The 16,970-nt window shown below is 43.3% G+C and overlaps 1 protein-coding gene across 1 annotated transcript; it reads right to left on the bottom strand.

Moving 5' to 3' along the window:
- Positions 1-4,508: 4,508 nt before the first annotated feature.
- On the bottom strand, positions 4,509-16,144 carry lin52 (lin-52 DREAM MuvB core complex component). The gene is made up of 6 exons (XM_071925276.2): positions 16,111-16,144; positions 14,240-14,314; positions 14,109-14,146; positions 13,886-13,952; positions 13,613-13,696; positions 4,509-4,973 (listed from the first exon to the last, which is right to left on the bottom strand). The coding sequence occupies exons 1-6, from the start codon at positions 16,127-16,129 to the stop codon at positions 4,918-4,920; spliced, it is 339 nt and encodes a 112-aa protein (XP_071781377.1). The 5' UTR covers positions 16,130-16,144; the 3' UTR covers positions 4,509-4,917.
- Positions 16,145-16,970: the final 826 nt, after the last annotated feature.

The following is a 16,970-nucleotide window of genomic DNA, read 5'->3' as shown; positions in this document are numbered from 1 at the left end:
AGGCTGCAGTGCAAAAGCCAAAATGCTCAGAATGAAAACCCCCTTATAAAAAAAAAAAAGTAGCAATCCTGATAGAAGGATAATCAGCAAAATTCTATAGGCCTACAACATCCTACAGCAAAACTATAGACATAGGCCTATTGTGATAGTGATATAGTGATAAAAATACAATATAATGCCATTCTAAACTCATTATTGAGTAGCACAGACACATACATATTATATTTCGTTAGGGCTACAGGCCTAATTAAATAGTCTATTTCACACCTCTTACTTACCTTTGAAATGCTGCACGTTCAGAAAATTACCTCAATCTAGAATAAATCAGTAGCCTATATACTGCCTTTCGCTGAATGGCTTATATACACTGCCAGCTATGATCTCTCTGCCCAACCACTGGCTCACACGAATGGATAATTGATCTCCAGATGCTATGGGAAAATCATCACACGCAAATCAAAGGCCCTCCCAAAAACGACAGCTGGACGATATGGACCCACTGTGCATGCCTAGCCCTGCACCGCTAATCCCACAGCAGCATGGGCTGCACAGCGGATTAAATCACAGCGAAATTTCCTCCGAGGAAACAGAATATGATACAGAACATGGGCCACGTGTCATCTAAATAAATACATAATCTTTATACATTTTAAAATCATGTATCAAAAATAATAATAATGATAATAATAACAATAATAATAATTTTGAAAAATATCTGAACATTAATGACTTATGGCTAATTATGGCTAGAGATAGGATAATTATGTAGGCCTAAAAAATGGATTAGTCGAACTGTGGTCTGTTGGGTGCATCTTGATGATGCACCCAATTCATTAGAATTATTTTTAATAGTGGATTTTTTTATATTTTCAATCCTTGGCGTAGGCTAATAAAAAGGATTTTGGTTCTTTGGTGGCTGTGCACATATAGATTAATTGTAGACAATTAGGCTACAAGGTTACAAGAACCTATATGAATATTCCTTGGGTCAATGCATATTTTAATAGGCCTATTTTTTTTTAACATAAAAGGTGTAGGCCGAGTCAGTCTTGGTGTGTCAGTGTAAATGAGAGAAGCAGAGCAGAGAGTGGAGGGTTAAGAGAGGCTACTCTCTCCTCGTGTCACTTTCTGCAAGTGCCGGATTGGAGCTGCAGAAAACATTCGAACACATGGAATGAGGTACATGTATTATTATTATTTTTTTTTTTAATGATCATCAATATTATTATTTATCGTGTTGGCTATGCAAATGCTCCATGAATTCGTTTGGAAATAAGCGCGTTTCGAATAAAATTTGAATGAGCCTATTATAGGCAGATGTGGAGCTAATTTATGACTTCAAAAAGATTTCCTTTGCACCAATTGCTACCACCAATAGGTATTATCAAAGTGACACTGATAATACAGCAAGGTCGACTAGAAATACTGATCAAAGCAGCAGGAGCATTGCATGTTCATTATAGCGCAAAGCAGGAGAAAAGGCTGGGCAACTCGGCTATAGATTAATCAGCTAATATCAAACTTCAAAAGCTATTGAAATTTCACCCAAACGAGAATTCAGATAGATCTATACAATCCACAAGATGAATAAAGAAGCCTACCAGTAAGTTATGAATTGTGAAAGATATATGTATGGATTAGGCCCTTAGGCCTTACACAAAGAGACAAAAGCAGAGCAATGACCGATCTGCCTTGCAAAGTCATATTTTATACCAAACAGTGAAAGTGAGCTACTGATTCAGAAGGAGAAAAATATTGCTGCTGCAATTAGTGGATGAACAGTTGAAACTAATTAGGGCCTATTTAGTGGAAATTCCATTAATGAAGAAATCAATGTTATTAGGATATGCTAATGACACATCAGCCTGTTGGGATCAAGCCATTTATTAACGTGGAAGGGTGTGAGTCAGGATGACCTGTCAATTACAGGCAACTTACTGCCCCTCTCACTCCATCATCACTCCTGCTGCAATCTATGGAGGCTTTTTTGTTTGTTGATAGTGAAGCACTCTTCTCCTCCCTGCGTGGCTTTTAATAATCCATCTCCTTATGAAAATGGCTGCATCCTGATTTACATGCAGAGGAGAGGCTGCCTAATAAGGCTCTAGATTAAGGGAAGATTTAGTTCAGTCATTCGTGTAGATTGGGTTGCCCATCAAAGACCGCAGGATCTGACGGCTGCAGATTAAAAAGCAAACAGCTGTTGGAAAAATTTTGTTTACCCCCCCCCCCCCCCCTACCCCACCCCCCTTTCTCTGCTCCCTTCCCTCTTCCCATTTCTGCTGTGGCATTTTTAGGCTTAATGTAACATTATGAGCAAAGTGTCCTCAACCTGAGGTCATGGGGCACTTACAAGTGTTTACATGTCCCAAAGGGCCATGGCAGCTGTCCCAAAGATGAGGAAAACCTGATTTAAGAAATTATGTTAACAGCACAGATTCCAGTTTGAAATATGAATTGGTGTCGTGAACTGATACAGCCTGGTCAACCTAACCTTCAAAGAAGACTATGTCTGCTGCAGGTAATAAATTGACAAACAGCTGTAAGCAAAAACCGCCCCCTATAGTGAATATCATAGATCCTCCTCGCATTGTGATTGGAAAAGCTTGAGATGCATTTGTGATAACGAACAGAGAACTTGTACTTTGCAGGAAGGTCACAAGATGATGGGCTTCCCACAGGGTCGCACCTGAAACATAACTATGCATCAGCCCAGCCCCCGCAGATTGTCAGTGTTTGATATTCCACATATGCGATGAGAATGAAGAATCATTGACGCTCAAACTCGTCCCATAGCATACAGACATGAGCTGCGTTATTGCTGTATAGGGGGTGTTGTAACACTTTTTGCATTTCTGTCGGTATCTCTTGTCTCTTTCAAGTTAGATCTTCCAAACTCACGTCTAACATTCTTGCATCTGTTTGTTACAAAACGGAGTAATTTCAACATCTCCAAGACAACCTGAACGGGGGTTATTCTGTCTCAAAAACCGGGAGAGAAATCTACTTTGGCATAGCAAAGCAGACCCAAGACGCCGGTGTGATTCAGCCGCTGCAGTGCTGAATCAAGCTGAATCCTCAGTGTGGAAGCAGGGTGCAGGCAACTTGATGACAGCACACATCCAGAGCCGAGTCAGGGGGAAAAACCACAGCACAGCCAGAGGCTCTGCTGCTGCCTTTCCCAAATCACTTGCAGGGGTGTGATGTGATGCCCCCCAACGCAGAATAAGTTCACTAGCCCCAGCTTTCTCATGGCTCCTCCACAATGGCGTGTTTGGTAGCTGCCCGTCGGCATTGCTTAATTAGGCGAGGAGTTGATTAATTTGCACTAATTGACAGCTAATTTAAGGCCCTGGGGCACATCGGATTGACGTTCGTCGGGGCATTGAGGCTCTGCGAGGTCAGGGCAACGCATTGCGGATGGATGGAGCTGTTTTTCCTCCATATGGATGACTAGCTCTGTGGGGAGTGACCCGTTTCTTGAAGAGCCTGTGGGTGACAGGCAGCCACCAGTGCACGCACCATATTGCGGATGTCAGGTCGCTTACCATGTCAACGCTCAGTAGACTGATCAGTGTTCATCAGTCAACATCAACAAGTGTCCAAATCCAAACTATATCCACCAGTGAGCTCTGTAAAAGATGACAGGTAGCAAGGTCACCTTTCAGTATAGTGTCATGGTGACAAAATCTGAAACCCTGTGATAAAAGTCGCCTACAATATGTGCAGAAGAACACCGCATTCCTGCCCATCAGGCCCTGCATGCTGTGCCTCCATGGCTCCCCACCTTCCACTCTGCCTGTCCCGGGACACTCCGGCACACACACACAGAAAAAAAACACCCTTTCTGAGACTGAAGAATTATATAAATAATCCATATTTTTCGAAGGGGTGAATCAGGGTCCGTGAGGCAGGGGGTGAAGCCACTGAGGCAGTGGCGGCCTCTGTCCGTGTGAATCGGAAAGACGATTAGGGGCTTATTAGCGGCCTGGGGAGAAGTGTAACTTGTTGGGAGTGAGCGGCCAGAGCCCCAGCGACATCTCCAGCCGAGAACAGTCCGAGGCATTGTCTGGCCTAATTATGGCGGATGGACTTCTTTTTGTTTCCCATTCGGCATGCCTGTCTGATTCTCTTTTTGCCTGGCCGCTAGCTCCGACAATGCTGGAAGTGTGCTAATTAGAAAAGAAATGGTCCTAGTAATTATGTCAACTCTCATTAACAGCGATGACAATGAGCAATATTATTTTTACGCAATGTTTTGTGTAGGGGAGCCTACTTCCAATGCTCATTAAGTAGAAAAAATGCCCTGGTAGACGGGGAAAGCACTCTCACGTCGGAGCTCCTTACATGTCCAGAGCCGGAGAGGTGCTGCACTTTGTGGAATGGCAGAGGCATGAAGTTATTGCCCTAATTAAAGGCTGAACAGTCTCGAAAAGCGGTTGCATCACCAAAGTTAGCCGTTTGCACGGGCTAGAATTGTAAACATTTGAGGAACTTCAAAAGAATAGTCATTTTTCATTTTAAAACTTTATTATACAACTTCACAAATTGCAAAAATCTAAATCATGTTTGAAATAGAAATAAGAATAAATAGGGAAAACATACAATCAAGGCAGATCTACAAGCTACAGTGAAATTTTAAGTAATTCACCATTTGCAATTATCATAAAAGTAAAGGCAACTATCTAGGAGGACAACAAGTACACAGATGTGAGAGTTTGCAGCCCTTGGATTCTTCAGAGAAGACCTCAGCTGTGTGAGTGAGCAGTTCTGCTCCCATTCACTAATTGAATGCAAAGTCTCTGAACTTTGTTGTGGAGGTTTGAACATGTTCCGAACATATTCATAAAATCATGGATCAGATTCACCTTGTGATTCCAAACTGCCTGTTGTTTGCGAAAAATACTGCTCAAACTGTCACTTCTTGGGCCTCTCCAAGATGTTCAGGAACTTCCCTCTGGTCATTTCCCTGGCTGGAGAAGAAGAAGAGACCATATTACATGCTGGAGATGAACCACGTTACATTTTACAGACCAATCATTTGAAGCATTACTTGTGCTTGTGAGGCACCTCAGGTTTGTTTTACAACCCTGCAAGAATCTTTGATAAGTTTATGAAATCACCAAAAAAAATGTTCAGTCTTACACAACATTTGACTGCAACTCTAACATCTTCAGAGCCGTTGTTTAGGAATGCAAAGCATGTATTTAATATCTGCAGTGTCAAACTGGGAGGTAATTTATACAAACATCTGTTCATTCTGGACATGGAAAACAACATAAAACGGAGACTAGCTACCAAAGAGAGCCTTGTGAATGCTTGATTGCTGTCTAAATGCAGTCAGGTACAAATACTCAGACCTAGGGGCGCATGCATGTGTCTGTTTTTGTATATGCGACGCACTGGGACGAGAGAGAAGAGGAATGGCTTTGGGGTGGGGAGACAAGGAGCACATTGAGATGCAAAACATCTCTATTAATTTTAAGGGTAAAGTACCTTCTGATTATGCTCATGTATGAAACCAGTGATAAATGGTTTGCAAAATAAGGAGAGTAGCACCACTTCTAATGCAAAAAGAACACTATTTATTCAAGCAGTCACAAAGATGAAAATGCATATATAGGCTGTGGAACAGCAAATATGGCTACATAATCCATGCACGCTTCAAGTGGATACACTCTTTTGCAGAACCGCATTAAGTGCTTCCCCTCTCCTTACTTTCTTTAGGAACCCTTTACCCTTCTCCACACCCTTTGCACTGACATCTGTGATACAAATAAAATGCAATTGTTAACACTGTTAAACGTAATGGTGATGCAATTCTACGTTGACATATTGAAGATGTTTGGGTGGGATCCACTAAACCAGGTTTGCACAGGAGTGTTGACTCTGTGCAGAACAGCTCCATAGCAGAATGGTCCCTGCTGCAGGCCTTTTGTAAAATGGGTCTTCACTGGGAGAGCAATCATTCAAGAGGCTTTTCTCTCAACAACAAACTCTTGTGTCATTATGGAGACTGCAGGGATTTTCCTGCAGCATCACTATAAACCCTGGAGAGGCATCATCCAGGTACAGTAATTGTTCTTTGTTAAAGATAATAAGAGGATCAGGCTCTTAGCTCCAGTACAGTTTTCATGAGCTGCAAAGCTGGGATCACCTCAATGACTTTATTAAAAAACATTCGGTTCCTAACTAACCTCGCACATCAAACAAACATAAAACTACAGAGCAGCAGAGTGAAGACCAATTTCAAATGGGCACTGAGCAGAAAGTCATCCAGCTTCATAACACCTGCAAGAAAAATGGGATCAGGATATCAACTGGCTGCTGTCTGGCTGTGTGCTGCTGAGAAGGGCCCGCTGCCTCCCCTGCCTGCAGCGGCTAATGAAAAAGCCGGGGCAGTTAGTAATTTAGATGAGTTGCCCAGTGTGGAATGATAATGGTGCGCCTGGGCGTGGGGGCCACGTCACCTTGAGGTGTCCGTCATCAGGTTAAAGATGATGCTAATTGGAATGGGATGGATTCGTTTTGCACTGCGCTGTCTCTTCAAATAACCCTAAACAAAGTCATCAGTGGACCCCCGGACAGACATTCGGTGCTTCGGTAGATTGAAATGAAGCCATCAAAATTAGGTGAGGGAAAGTAATTATGTTAGGATGACCCTAAAACTACAAGTACACTGATGTAATTTTCTTATTAGAAACAGTTATGCTAGGAGTGGTAAAGGGTAGCAGTTAATATTTTAGATTTTTCAGGTGTCATGCTTCTCTTTCTCGTTATCCCTTTCTCCATCTCCTGATGAGGGCAAACTGTAAAGCAGATCAGGCACGGCTGTGCCAGTCCTCCTGAGACCCCTCGCCCCACAGAGCCTCTCATTAATTAGAGTTCAGTTCAGCCTCCCCCTACTCAGATAGAAACTCATATCATTGATACTATCAGATTGAAGACCCCATTAAACAGAAATCAGCGCTCAATTTATGGTGGCTCTCCTTTGATAAAAAGGGAAATATGGGTGAGAGTTTTGTGATTGGCAGGGTGAAGGTTGTTAGTGATCCAAAATCCAAACAGCAGCAATTGATTACAATACAAAAGGTGAAAAAAACAAAGTAATGTTGAAATATTATTTTAGTCAAACTAAGTGGAATTGCTACAATGCTAATCTGTAGTAAAGATGTGCAGGCAGAACTTTGCAGGACATAATTCCCTTGAAAACAAACCACCACAGGACATGTCAATCAAATGATCACACAAATGATCATCCATGAGACATATGCGTACGACCTAGAAGATTCACATGAACGTGCGAGGTCTGCAAGCGTGAATGTTTTCTAAAACAATGGCTGTAGTGAAGATTTGCGTAAAATAATGGTGTAAATATAGGTCTTTTCCACTCACTGTACGATCGTTTGGCTTCAGAAGAAGAAGATTATGCTCGAGATGTATGGAGTAATTTTATGGTCATTTTTTGCCATTTTTGGAACTCGGTCCCAGCTGACTTCAGTTGTTTTGCAGAAGGCTGCTACGGAGTCGTGCTGGCAAGCTCCCTGTGTGTTATATGGACTAACAAACGTCACCTGTGTTTCAACTGGCATGAGGGTGATAGATGATGACAGAATTTTCATTTTTGGGTGAACTATCCTTTTAATTTCTGTCTCAGCTCCTTGGATTAGGTGATGTCATGGCTTGCAACACTGCTTCAAGCTACAAGTCTTTTATCTTTTTTTTTTTCTCCTCAAAATTAGTTTTTAAAATGTGAGGAATATGATGATGAATAATCTTCACAAAGCACCGCAATTAACACAAGCTTACAGTAAGATGCACATAAACAGAAACACTGGCACACTTTAACATACCTACCCACATGCATGTACAGGTGCACATGCACACACAGACAGACACACACACACGCACACGCTTACATGCGCTTTGTCACAAGCCAGGGGAGATCAATACTGATTAGGGGGACATAGAGATTTGTTTAGTTGATTAGAAAGGTCAATTACTAATTTTGCACTAAGTTAATCAGCATCTTGTTACTGCCATCCATACTAAATGACACCTTATGGATTCTGAGGGCCATCGCCTTGCCCTGTTGATTTGTTGCTATCTAATTACCATTTAGCCCTAACTGGTCCGAAATTCCATCAGAGCCTACAATGGTAATGTGGGGCAGATGCAGCCTTTGAATTCGGTAAAACACAGCCAACTTACATATAATCATGTCGTACACATTAAATATTCCCCATTGCTTCATTGTGTTCCATTTTTATCCAAGCCAATTTAAAATCAGTGTAGATTTGGCCATAAATAGATGCAATATGTAAACAAACAAAGCTTAGCCAGGTTATTGTCCGACTGGGGGCAGAGGGCATCCTGGCAGAGAGGCCAGTATGGAGCCGATAACGGAGGACTGCCTGGCAGCAGCAGCCCAGCCTGCCGGACGATCCTGCCTCCTGCGCTCCCACAGCAGCCCAGTAATCCTCTGGCTGTAGATTTGGGACCGATTACTGCTGCTCAGGTACATTGCTGCAATGGGGATTAACCTATATCTGCAAGCTAAATCTGCAAGCTAAATATACTCCGGGGCTATTTAAAATGTTGCCTTTTTTCTGAAATTAAACAGCAAGAACCCAAGCCTACACTCTAGGAAATTCTGTGGTGAATCAGCGTAAGCCAAATGGTTCTGCTATTTTCTATATGCTCTGCAGTGGCAAATAATTTTCATTTGGCAAATCCCAGGTGGTTTGAATGTAGATGCAAAGGAAACGCTTCGGTGTAACATCTTACTTTCCCCTCGTTTGCGGTGAGTGATCTGGGTGTCATTGTCACAGCCCAATCCCAGCCCCCACCACGGTTCCCCTGTGTGTGAAATGAGAGTAATCATCACCGCGCCCCCCCCCCGCCCCACCCCACCTCCCCCGCACCCCACCCCCACCCACCTCTCTTGATGGCACGCTCCCGGTGAGCTGCTGGACCCCTGTTAGCTCAAAAGACAGATGACCACCTGGGTTAACTGGAGTCCTGGACCCCGGCCCTGACTGCCCCAATTCACTTTCATTAAGAGTTAAGAGGACTTATCTGACCCTCACTGCCCATCTCCGAGTGCCACTCGGCTATTACGGCCTGTAAGCTTTATTTAATGGATTTAACATCCACTCTCACCGCCCTCCTCCCCCGGGACAACGGAGGCACAGAGGAGATGACACGCACACACACACATGCATGGAAACACTTATATGCACACACATTCACCCCCCACCCCCCCAGCCACCCCCCAACACCCTCGCCTTGCAACACATACACCTGACGCTCATGTTTGTGTTCAAAATTCAATTACCCACTTATTGATACTTCACAGGGATATTTAAGATGCAGACACGAGCTGTGATTTCCCAGGGGAGCCACTGGTTCCTCTTTATGTCCCAACCGAGAGGGCCCACCCCTCCTCTCCTCCTCTCTCTCCAATGCATTCTCGCCTGGCTGACACACACACACACCCAAACAAACACATCTGCACCTCCCCACCCCTGCCCCAGCCTATGCCTGTTCAAGAGGTGTCCTTATTAATAGGCAATCAGTCAAAATTCATTCATTAAAAAGCCTAAAAGGTTTTACACCCGCACTATGATTAGCTGGGAAAGAAAATCCAATGAATTCCTAATGCCTTTATGGAAATGAGGTGTCATTTCCGATCTGCTCAGGGAGGCGGCAGGCAGGCAGAGCTGAGGAGGGGTGTGTGTGTGTATGTGTGTGTATGTGTGTGTTTAGCTCTGCCTCCCTCTCCCTTTACACAGCTCTGACACTGATCCTGCTCAAGATATAGACAGGCTCCAACAGCTACAGCTGCAACCTGCTACACCGTTTGGAGATACTCATGTCAGTCTGTTGCAAAATGTGTGTGGAAATGTTATGGCACTTTCTGACAACGATGGACTATAAGCAGTACCACTGTTACGAAATGGCATGGCTAACATTTTAAAAGATGACTAGTATAACCTACAGGCCGAACTTGAGAGAGCCAACCACATTTGGCCAAAAGTTTCTAAATTTAACATGGGTGACTTGTGAATGCTTCTGAACAGCCCATCAAACAACGACTTAATGCCCATCCTGTCACTGTTTTGTCCGCTATCCCAGCTTCTAAAATTGAAACACTGATTTACACACAGTTCAACAACCCTTCCCTGTTTCACTTTCCTAACACGCGAATCATGGTGCCACCTTCGAAGAGAGGCACCCCGACACTGCCATTCATCTCCACTATGAGCCCATAAGGAAGCTGGGGAGAGGTGAGAAGAGGAGGACAGCGGAGTAGGAGGAGAGGTGAGGAGGAGGAGGAGGAAGGGTAGCGTTGGGGGGGGGGTAGGCGTCCCCTGTTCCTCATTCAGCGGCTGTCAGCACAGGCACTTCATAACCGCCCGCCCCGCGGTCAGCCCGCCCTGATGGATTGATGGAGGCACATTAGCACCAGTGGGGCCCAGTGAATGCAATCATATTCAGCAGCAGCACGCTCTTAATAGGCCGGAGATTGATCCTGAGGGTGAGGAGGAGGTGGTGAATGCAGGCCCATTAGGCGCTGTCAGGGCAGGGCGACCTTCAGCCTCACCTTCATGAAGGCAGCCACACCAGGGGTCAGCCTGGGTCTACTCTGGGTGGCATCATGGTTGGGGAGAGCGGCTATGGGGCACCAGACAAGAGACAACAGGTGGCCCAATACCCAGAATACACCTAGCTGTGCTGTTTTTACACACTCTACCAGGTTGTGAGTCAAATTCTCAATGTTCTTTTTTACCAATTAAATTGTTACTGAAGCAAGACGATACATTGACAAGGACGCTGCAACTCAGCAATAATCAAAAGTAATCAGCAGAGTCTACAGTAGAAAGCCTTTGCTAATTAATAGACCACCCTTGCAGGACAAGTGTTAAATGGGAGCCAGTAGCCTTGAGCCCACAAGTGTGATAGAGCACCGCCACTAACTCTACCAGCCGTGTTACCAGCCGTCTCTATGGCTGAGGCCTTCCAGCGTGTCCCAAAGGAACACTCAGCTTTCAATTACCTCCAATAACAGCACTTATCAGAGTCCTCAGCTTTCCCCAGAGACTCGGGGCTTGATGCCCGTGCTCAGCGGCCCACGACAGGGGCATTCATCATGGGGCGGAGCAGCAGCTGGGTCCTGGGGAAGAGACACGCGTCAAACCCCTCTGGGACAAGACTGGGCCAGCGTCACACAGCCACGGTTGGGGGTGTTGGTGGGGGGTCCCTTGACATTAAGGGTGTGTCGCATCCTCCTTACACACCCATGTTAACACATATGCACACACACAAACATGGGGCAATGCGTGCATAGTGCAATGCCTCCATCACAAAATAATTGACATAAATCAACACTCATGCTGCTTGGGTTTATTCCACACCTATCTATTATACTGTTTTGTATCTACTCTGTCCATGTAGTTTCAAACAGTTTCAGAAGGTAAGGGGTGGGAACAGTGTTCTTCAGTTATGTCTGGTCTTTCTCACTGCAGTGGGGTGGGTGAGTTTTCACTGCTTGATTGTGCTCTGCCCATTAACCAGCTTCCTCTTTAATGGTCCACATGTTGAAGGGGGAGGGGCAGTAAATCCTGTCCCCTGCCCTCGCTCTGCTGTGCCTCTGCGGAGGCTCGTTTACGGGTACTGAAGAGCGTACAAACATGATGAAAAAGTAGCTGAGATTTACAAGGCCTCCCTTGACAGCCGGGAAAAGGAGAAAATTAAACCAGAGAGCATTAAACAGGCACCCATTACAGGGCTGCTCCGAGACCAATAATAACCATCATTGTGTCCCGTCATCCCAAGGTACATGACATGATTGCAAAGCCTGCAGCCCTCCGTGTATGACAGCTAACATCTTTATACCAGCTAGATTACATGCTTCTCAGGGCTTAGGGAGGGCAGGGAGATAAGACACTTTTTCAACAAAAATAAATCGTAACCAGTGGGCTATGCAAATAAGTAAAGGCATGCTACACATTCAACAGTTGCTCTCTTTTACCCGACTTCTTTTCCATTCCTATACTCAGATAATTGGTAAACAAAAAAAGTTGCTTGCATAATAAGCCTTGAATTGAAAAGCATTTGAGTTACAATGCTTGTCAATGCTTGTGATTAGGTTAAAGTTGAACGTTACTAAGGTGTGAGCAGTCAGATGTGTGTTGAATGAGACAAGACCTGATAGGCCTACTCAAGAAGACTATATAGACAGACAGACCAGTTATTGAACTGTAAATATGATCCTAGAATAAGCAGATCAAACCCTTTGTTAATAGCCTGCTATATGTAATTACACTAATATAGGTTTGGGTATTTTTTTTTGTCATACCACTGCAGCAAACCATTCCACTCAATCTATAGAGTCGACTCCCTTGCCTACAATTTGATGAGTTGCTTGAATAATTAAAAAGTTTCCATTTACGCAACTCTCAATTTTTATCAAAGCCTTGACAAATCATGTTTGGCGTAATCCGCTCCTGAACGAGCCTACTTTAATCATCCTGTCTTTATGGAATTTTACAAAGCGGTGAGCTCATCGCAAGGCAAAAAGGCTGGCAGCCCCCAGTGCAACCTTTCTACCTCCTTCTACTCAACTAATACTGACCATCTCCCTGATTTGTAAAACGGCTGGGGAAAGGCCACTTTGCCCCTATTGTCCAAGATTAGTTTTGTGTGTTATGTACAGGGATGTTGGTTAAATCTACCTGATTGGAAGGAAACCTCCAAAAGCCCATTTAACTACATACCCCATCCTGGTAAAGGGGGAGCTATACCCCAATCCTTCATTGTTGGTTGTGCTTTTTCATTGGCAACTAAGCATCCATTTTTCTCTTTGGAAAATATGAGCACTTAGCCACATCTCTCTAATCCACACTCCACAAGGATTATGACAATGGAGGCAGTGAGCAATGGATTAAAAACTAGATTTTGCATCCATCAAATGCTTGAATACTTGTTGTTCAGGCTCTTGCTGACATGCCGTTGTTTCCCACTTTAACAAGACTGTCCTAGATCCATGAAATCAATACCTCAAGGTCAACCTATTAATGTTGTTTGACAGCAATGTAGAGTTGATTTCAGAGTTGATTCCAAATTGCAAATTCATGATTCATGATTTCATTCTGTCTTTGGATAAATACACATACAAGCCTATGTGCAGTCAACCTGTTTGGGTTTTGGTTTATATGAAAGCACAGGACATTGCTGTGAAAAACTCTTCTCCATCAGCAGCTAGTAGATAGATACGGTAAATATGGAAAGACGATCAGCACCATCTAGTGGTGAATTGAGGAGCGACTACCTAGATAGTCTGTGACTCAGTTTATTCATTGGTTTCAACAAGAAATGTTGAAAATCCTGTGAACAAAGTGTATTCACAGCTAACATGCGGTTTCTTACTGTCAATTCAGATTTTGCAAACTACACTGTAAGAGTTTGGTGAGGAGAGGTAACAAGCAACAAATTCTGAATGTTGAGGTACCACTTTAACTTTGGACCGACACTCTTGCCTTCACAATTCCTTTATGACAACTTTATGAGTAGCGTGCATTAAACTTGTGTGTGTTGTTCATGTACTTACACTCCTCTAAGCCCAGCTGGTAAGCCAAGTTCTGCAGTCCTTTGACCTTCTCCATCAGGTTAGCTGTAGTCAGACTACCCAGCTCTAGAGAAGCATGAGAGGAGCCATAATGTAAGATCCGAGCTAAATATCATCCCATTTGACAAGATGTTACAGCTGTTTCTGTCCCCATTTACCCCAATCTTCCCGTTTATCACCACCCATTGCAGATAAAGAGGAAATGTTTGAACATTTTAAATTGACAGATTAAATGTCTATTGTTCAATACTTTACCTTTTAACATTTCAATGTCCTCACTCTCCAGTTCGGCCATCCACTTGGGGGGCGAATTAGTGATGGGCTGTGATGTAAGACACAAAGAGAGTCTCAGTAGCCTATATCTGGCTTCTCAATAGCTATGGTAGGCTATGTAAGATTTATAGATTATATAATATATTTCCAGTCCATATAATTACCAAATTTGTAAATCAAGCTAGCCACAATTAATCTAACTCACATTTTTACAAGATGCAGCGAATTCTGCAACTCCGGGCACTGCGGGAGAGATTACAGGATTAATAAGGTTGATCAGAAACAGAATTCCATAGTAACTAAATATACAAAAGAGCATGGAGAGGGCAAACTTACATTGCTCTGGCCATAGGTCTGGCGACGCTCTATCCAGCTTCTCAAAACTCAGCAAAGAGGACTCAAAGTCATCACCTATCAGACACAAATGGTGTTTACTTCCAACATTTTCTATCAAAAATACATCAGTTTGGTGTTTCTACATAGTCTAGCTGGAGAGATTCTTGAAGAAACAGTGAGTCATGTAAGGATATATGTGCAATTTGGTTGGTGCTTTTATCCAAAGTGACCTTTACTGCCATGAGTGTAGTATGGGAAGTCCCAGTGGAGTAAGCACAGCAGTGTAGCGCAAAGCTCTACCCACTCTACCCCTACACAGGCCTGCAGAACCTCACACCCTTCAAAAAGCCCTTGAATCTGTATCCTATTAGAACATCAGATATCTGGCTGGTATCTGAGGGCCTCAGCTCTACCAGCTGAGCTACTGAACTGTACTGTATGTTGTGTCTTTTCTTATGCAGGTATACATCTGAACAAGTGTTGTGGAATAATTCACACGCAGATATCACCGATAGGGTTAGACCAATATATTGGGTCGATATTGGCCTTTCATTAAATATCTGATATGGGCTAGCCTGTGTCGTCCTGCTACGATATGATGGAGGTTCCTTCCTGACCACGGATGCAGACAGTAAACCTTGCGATGGCATTTTATTTTCTTTGTATCTTATTTATTTACTTGTTCAATTATGTTTTGTGTAAATTATTTCTTCATTTAAGGGACTAAAGTATCCCAGATTTTCCCTACCATTGAATGGGTGCGGTCCAGAGTTTCAATGACCTAAATACATTTGCTTGGCATGGAAATGGTCAAACTTTAAAGTACTGAATATTTGCACAAAATACCGGCTATTGGCAACTTATATTGGTATCAGTCCTGAAAAACTTTATCAATCGAACCCTAATTACCTGTTTTGTTAAATAAAATAACACAAAATAAATAGTATGCTGATATGCTTGATTTTCAACTGCTCACACATTTCATGATAAACCAAATCATACTGTGTGTTTCAGTTTAACTCACCACAGAAAAACAAAGCACACTAGTTACAGTAAATTACAGTATCACTAGAGTCAAGCGGACAGCTTTCTGCAGCAGAAGCGGTTGGGTGCCTGGCTTGGCTACTGTAGTGTATAACAAACAAGGGCATGAGGGCAACTCAGTATGACATACAGTATAATACTGTGGTATTTTTCCTCTGTGTATTGATATGGTGACATCAAGAACTTCTACACATTATTACACAGCATACACTAATATTAGTTAATGTTTTTATTATATATTAGTGAGTATATTTGATCTTAACTTGTTATTGTCCTTGTGAATATTATGTGGAGTATTTACAGCAGAAACTTCAATTAAAAGAAAATAATCCAGACCAAATGCCAGCACAGCGTGCCCCACTACTGTATCACAGCACGTGCAATGCGTCAATAATGGCAACGTAGTGAAAACTATATTAGGAGATTTTCGACAATCCCTTGATAGCAGTTGGCCATACTGTAAATGGTGGTGGTTTAACAATTAAGTGATTCAGCAGCAAGCTAATGAGAGTAAATGCAGAGAGCTAAAACTAGTGGTTAGTTTTAGCTCTCTGGGTCAAACTGTACGTTAGGTTCAGGCTTGTTGTCTAGTATGTTGTGTATGAGTGACTGCTGGACAGACACAACACTAGTGTGGCTACTGTAGGCTTTAGCCAACGCGAAAAAAAACATCTCTAAACAGTAACAGTATAGCGGTAACATGTGTATTTTGTCGTCTCGGGATGTTCGGGTAAGGAAACATAAGAGTCGTTAACGGTTTTGTGGCCTTAACAATGTCAAAATGTCAATTTATACACAGCATAGCAGGGTAAGGAATTAGAATTTACCTCCATTTGGAGACGCCATCTTCAGAATAAACACGTGATAAATGACAGCCAATGGCAACATGCGTCCTCGGGGTTGACGTGTACCGGAGCACTTTACCAAACCTTCCGCCAGATGGCGTATTGGTTCCCAGTGCTTGGTTCCCTCTCAGAGGCCATCCAGGTGAAGCGAGAGGTTTCACTTTTGCCTTCTTATGTCTTCCGCATAAAAAACCCGTCAGGCAAACTAACCTCTTCTCTCGTTTAATCCATCTTCAACATCAACTTGGATGCATACCCTGGGCTGCATTTAGATGTACGTTACACATGTTGTCTCCCTTGCTGTCATCCCCATGTGTCTTCCCCTGAGCCTCCTAGTGGCGAAATGTCTGACATACAACAAGGAAACCCTTCTGGTTCTCAGCAAGGGAAGAAATCTCCATGGAAGAAATACGAGGGATCAACACAAGTCATAACTGAACAGCCCTGGCAACTTTAAAAAGGAAGGAAGTCCTATACATTTATTCTCAGTAGTGGCAACTGCCCCTGCCCTTTTTGCTGTGAGTGGCCTTTTTTTTTTTTTTTTTTAAAGCTATATACCTTTATTTAACCAGGGTAGGTCCAGGCCCTAATGGCCACTTCCAATACTTCATTATGTTTATTGGGCATTTTGGCCTTTATTGACAGGGCAGTAGAGATTGACAGGAAAGACAGGGCAGAGAGAGGGGATGACATGCAGCAGAGGCACGGGCCAGATTCAATCCCGTGCCGCTGCCTTAATGGTACGCAGGCCCTCCGGCCATTTCCATGCTTCATTTTTGCCCTAATGTCTCACCAGAGGGGCACTTGAGCTGCTCAAATACCCATCTGGTGTGACATTAGGG

This window comes from Centroberyx gerrardi, chromosome 17 (assembly GCF_048128805.1).
Source record: "Centroberyx gerrardi isolate f3 chromosome 17, fCenGer3.hap1.cur.20231027, whole genome shotgun sequence".
NCBI classification, from domain to species: domain Eukaryota; kingdom Metazoa; phylum Chordata; class Actinopteri; order Beryciformes; family Berycidae; genus Centroberyx; species Centroberyx gerrardi.
This window is presented reverse-complemented; position numbering and strand designations above follow the sequence as displayed.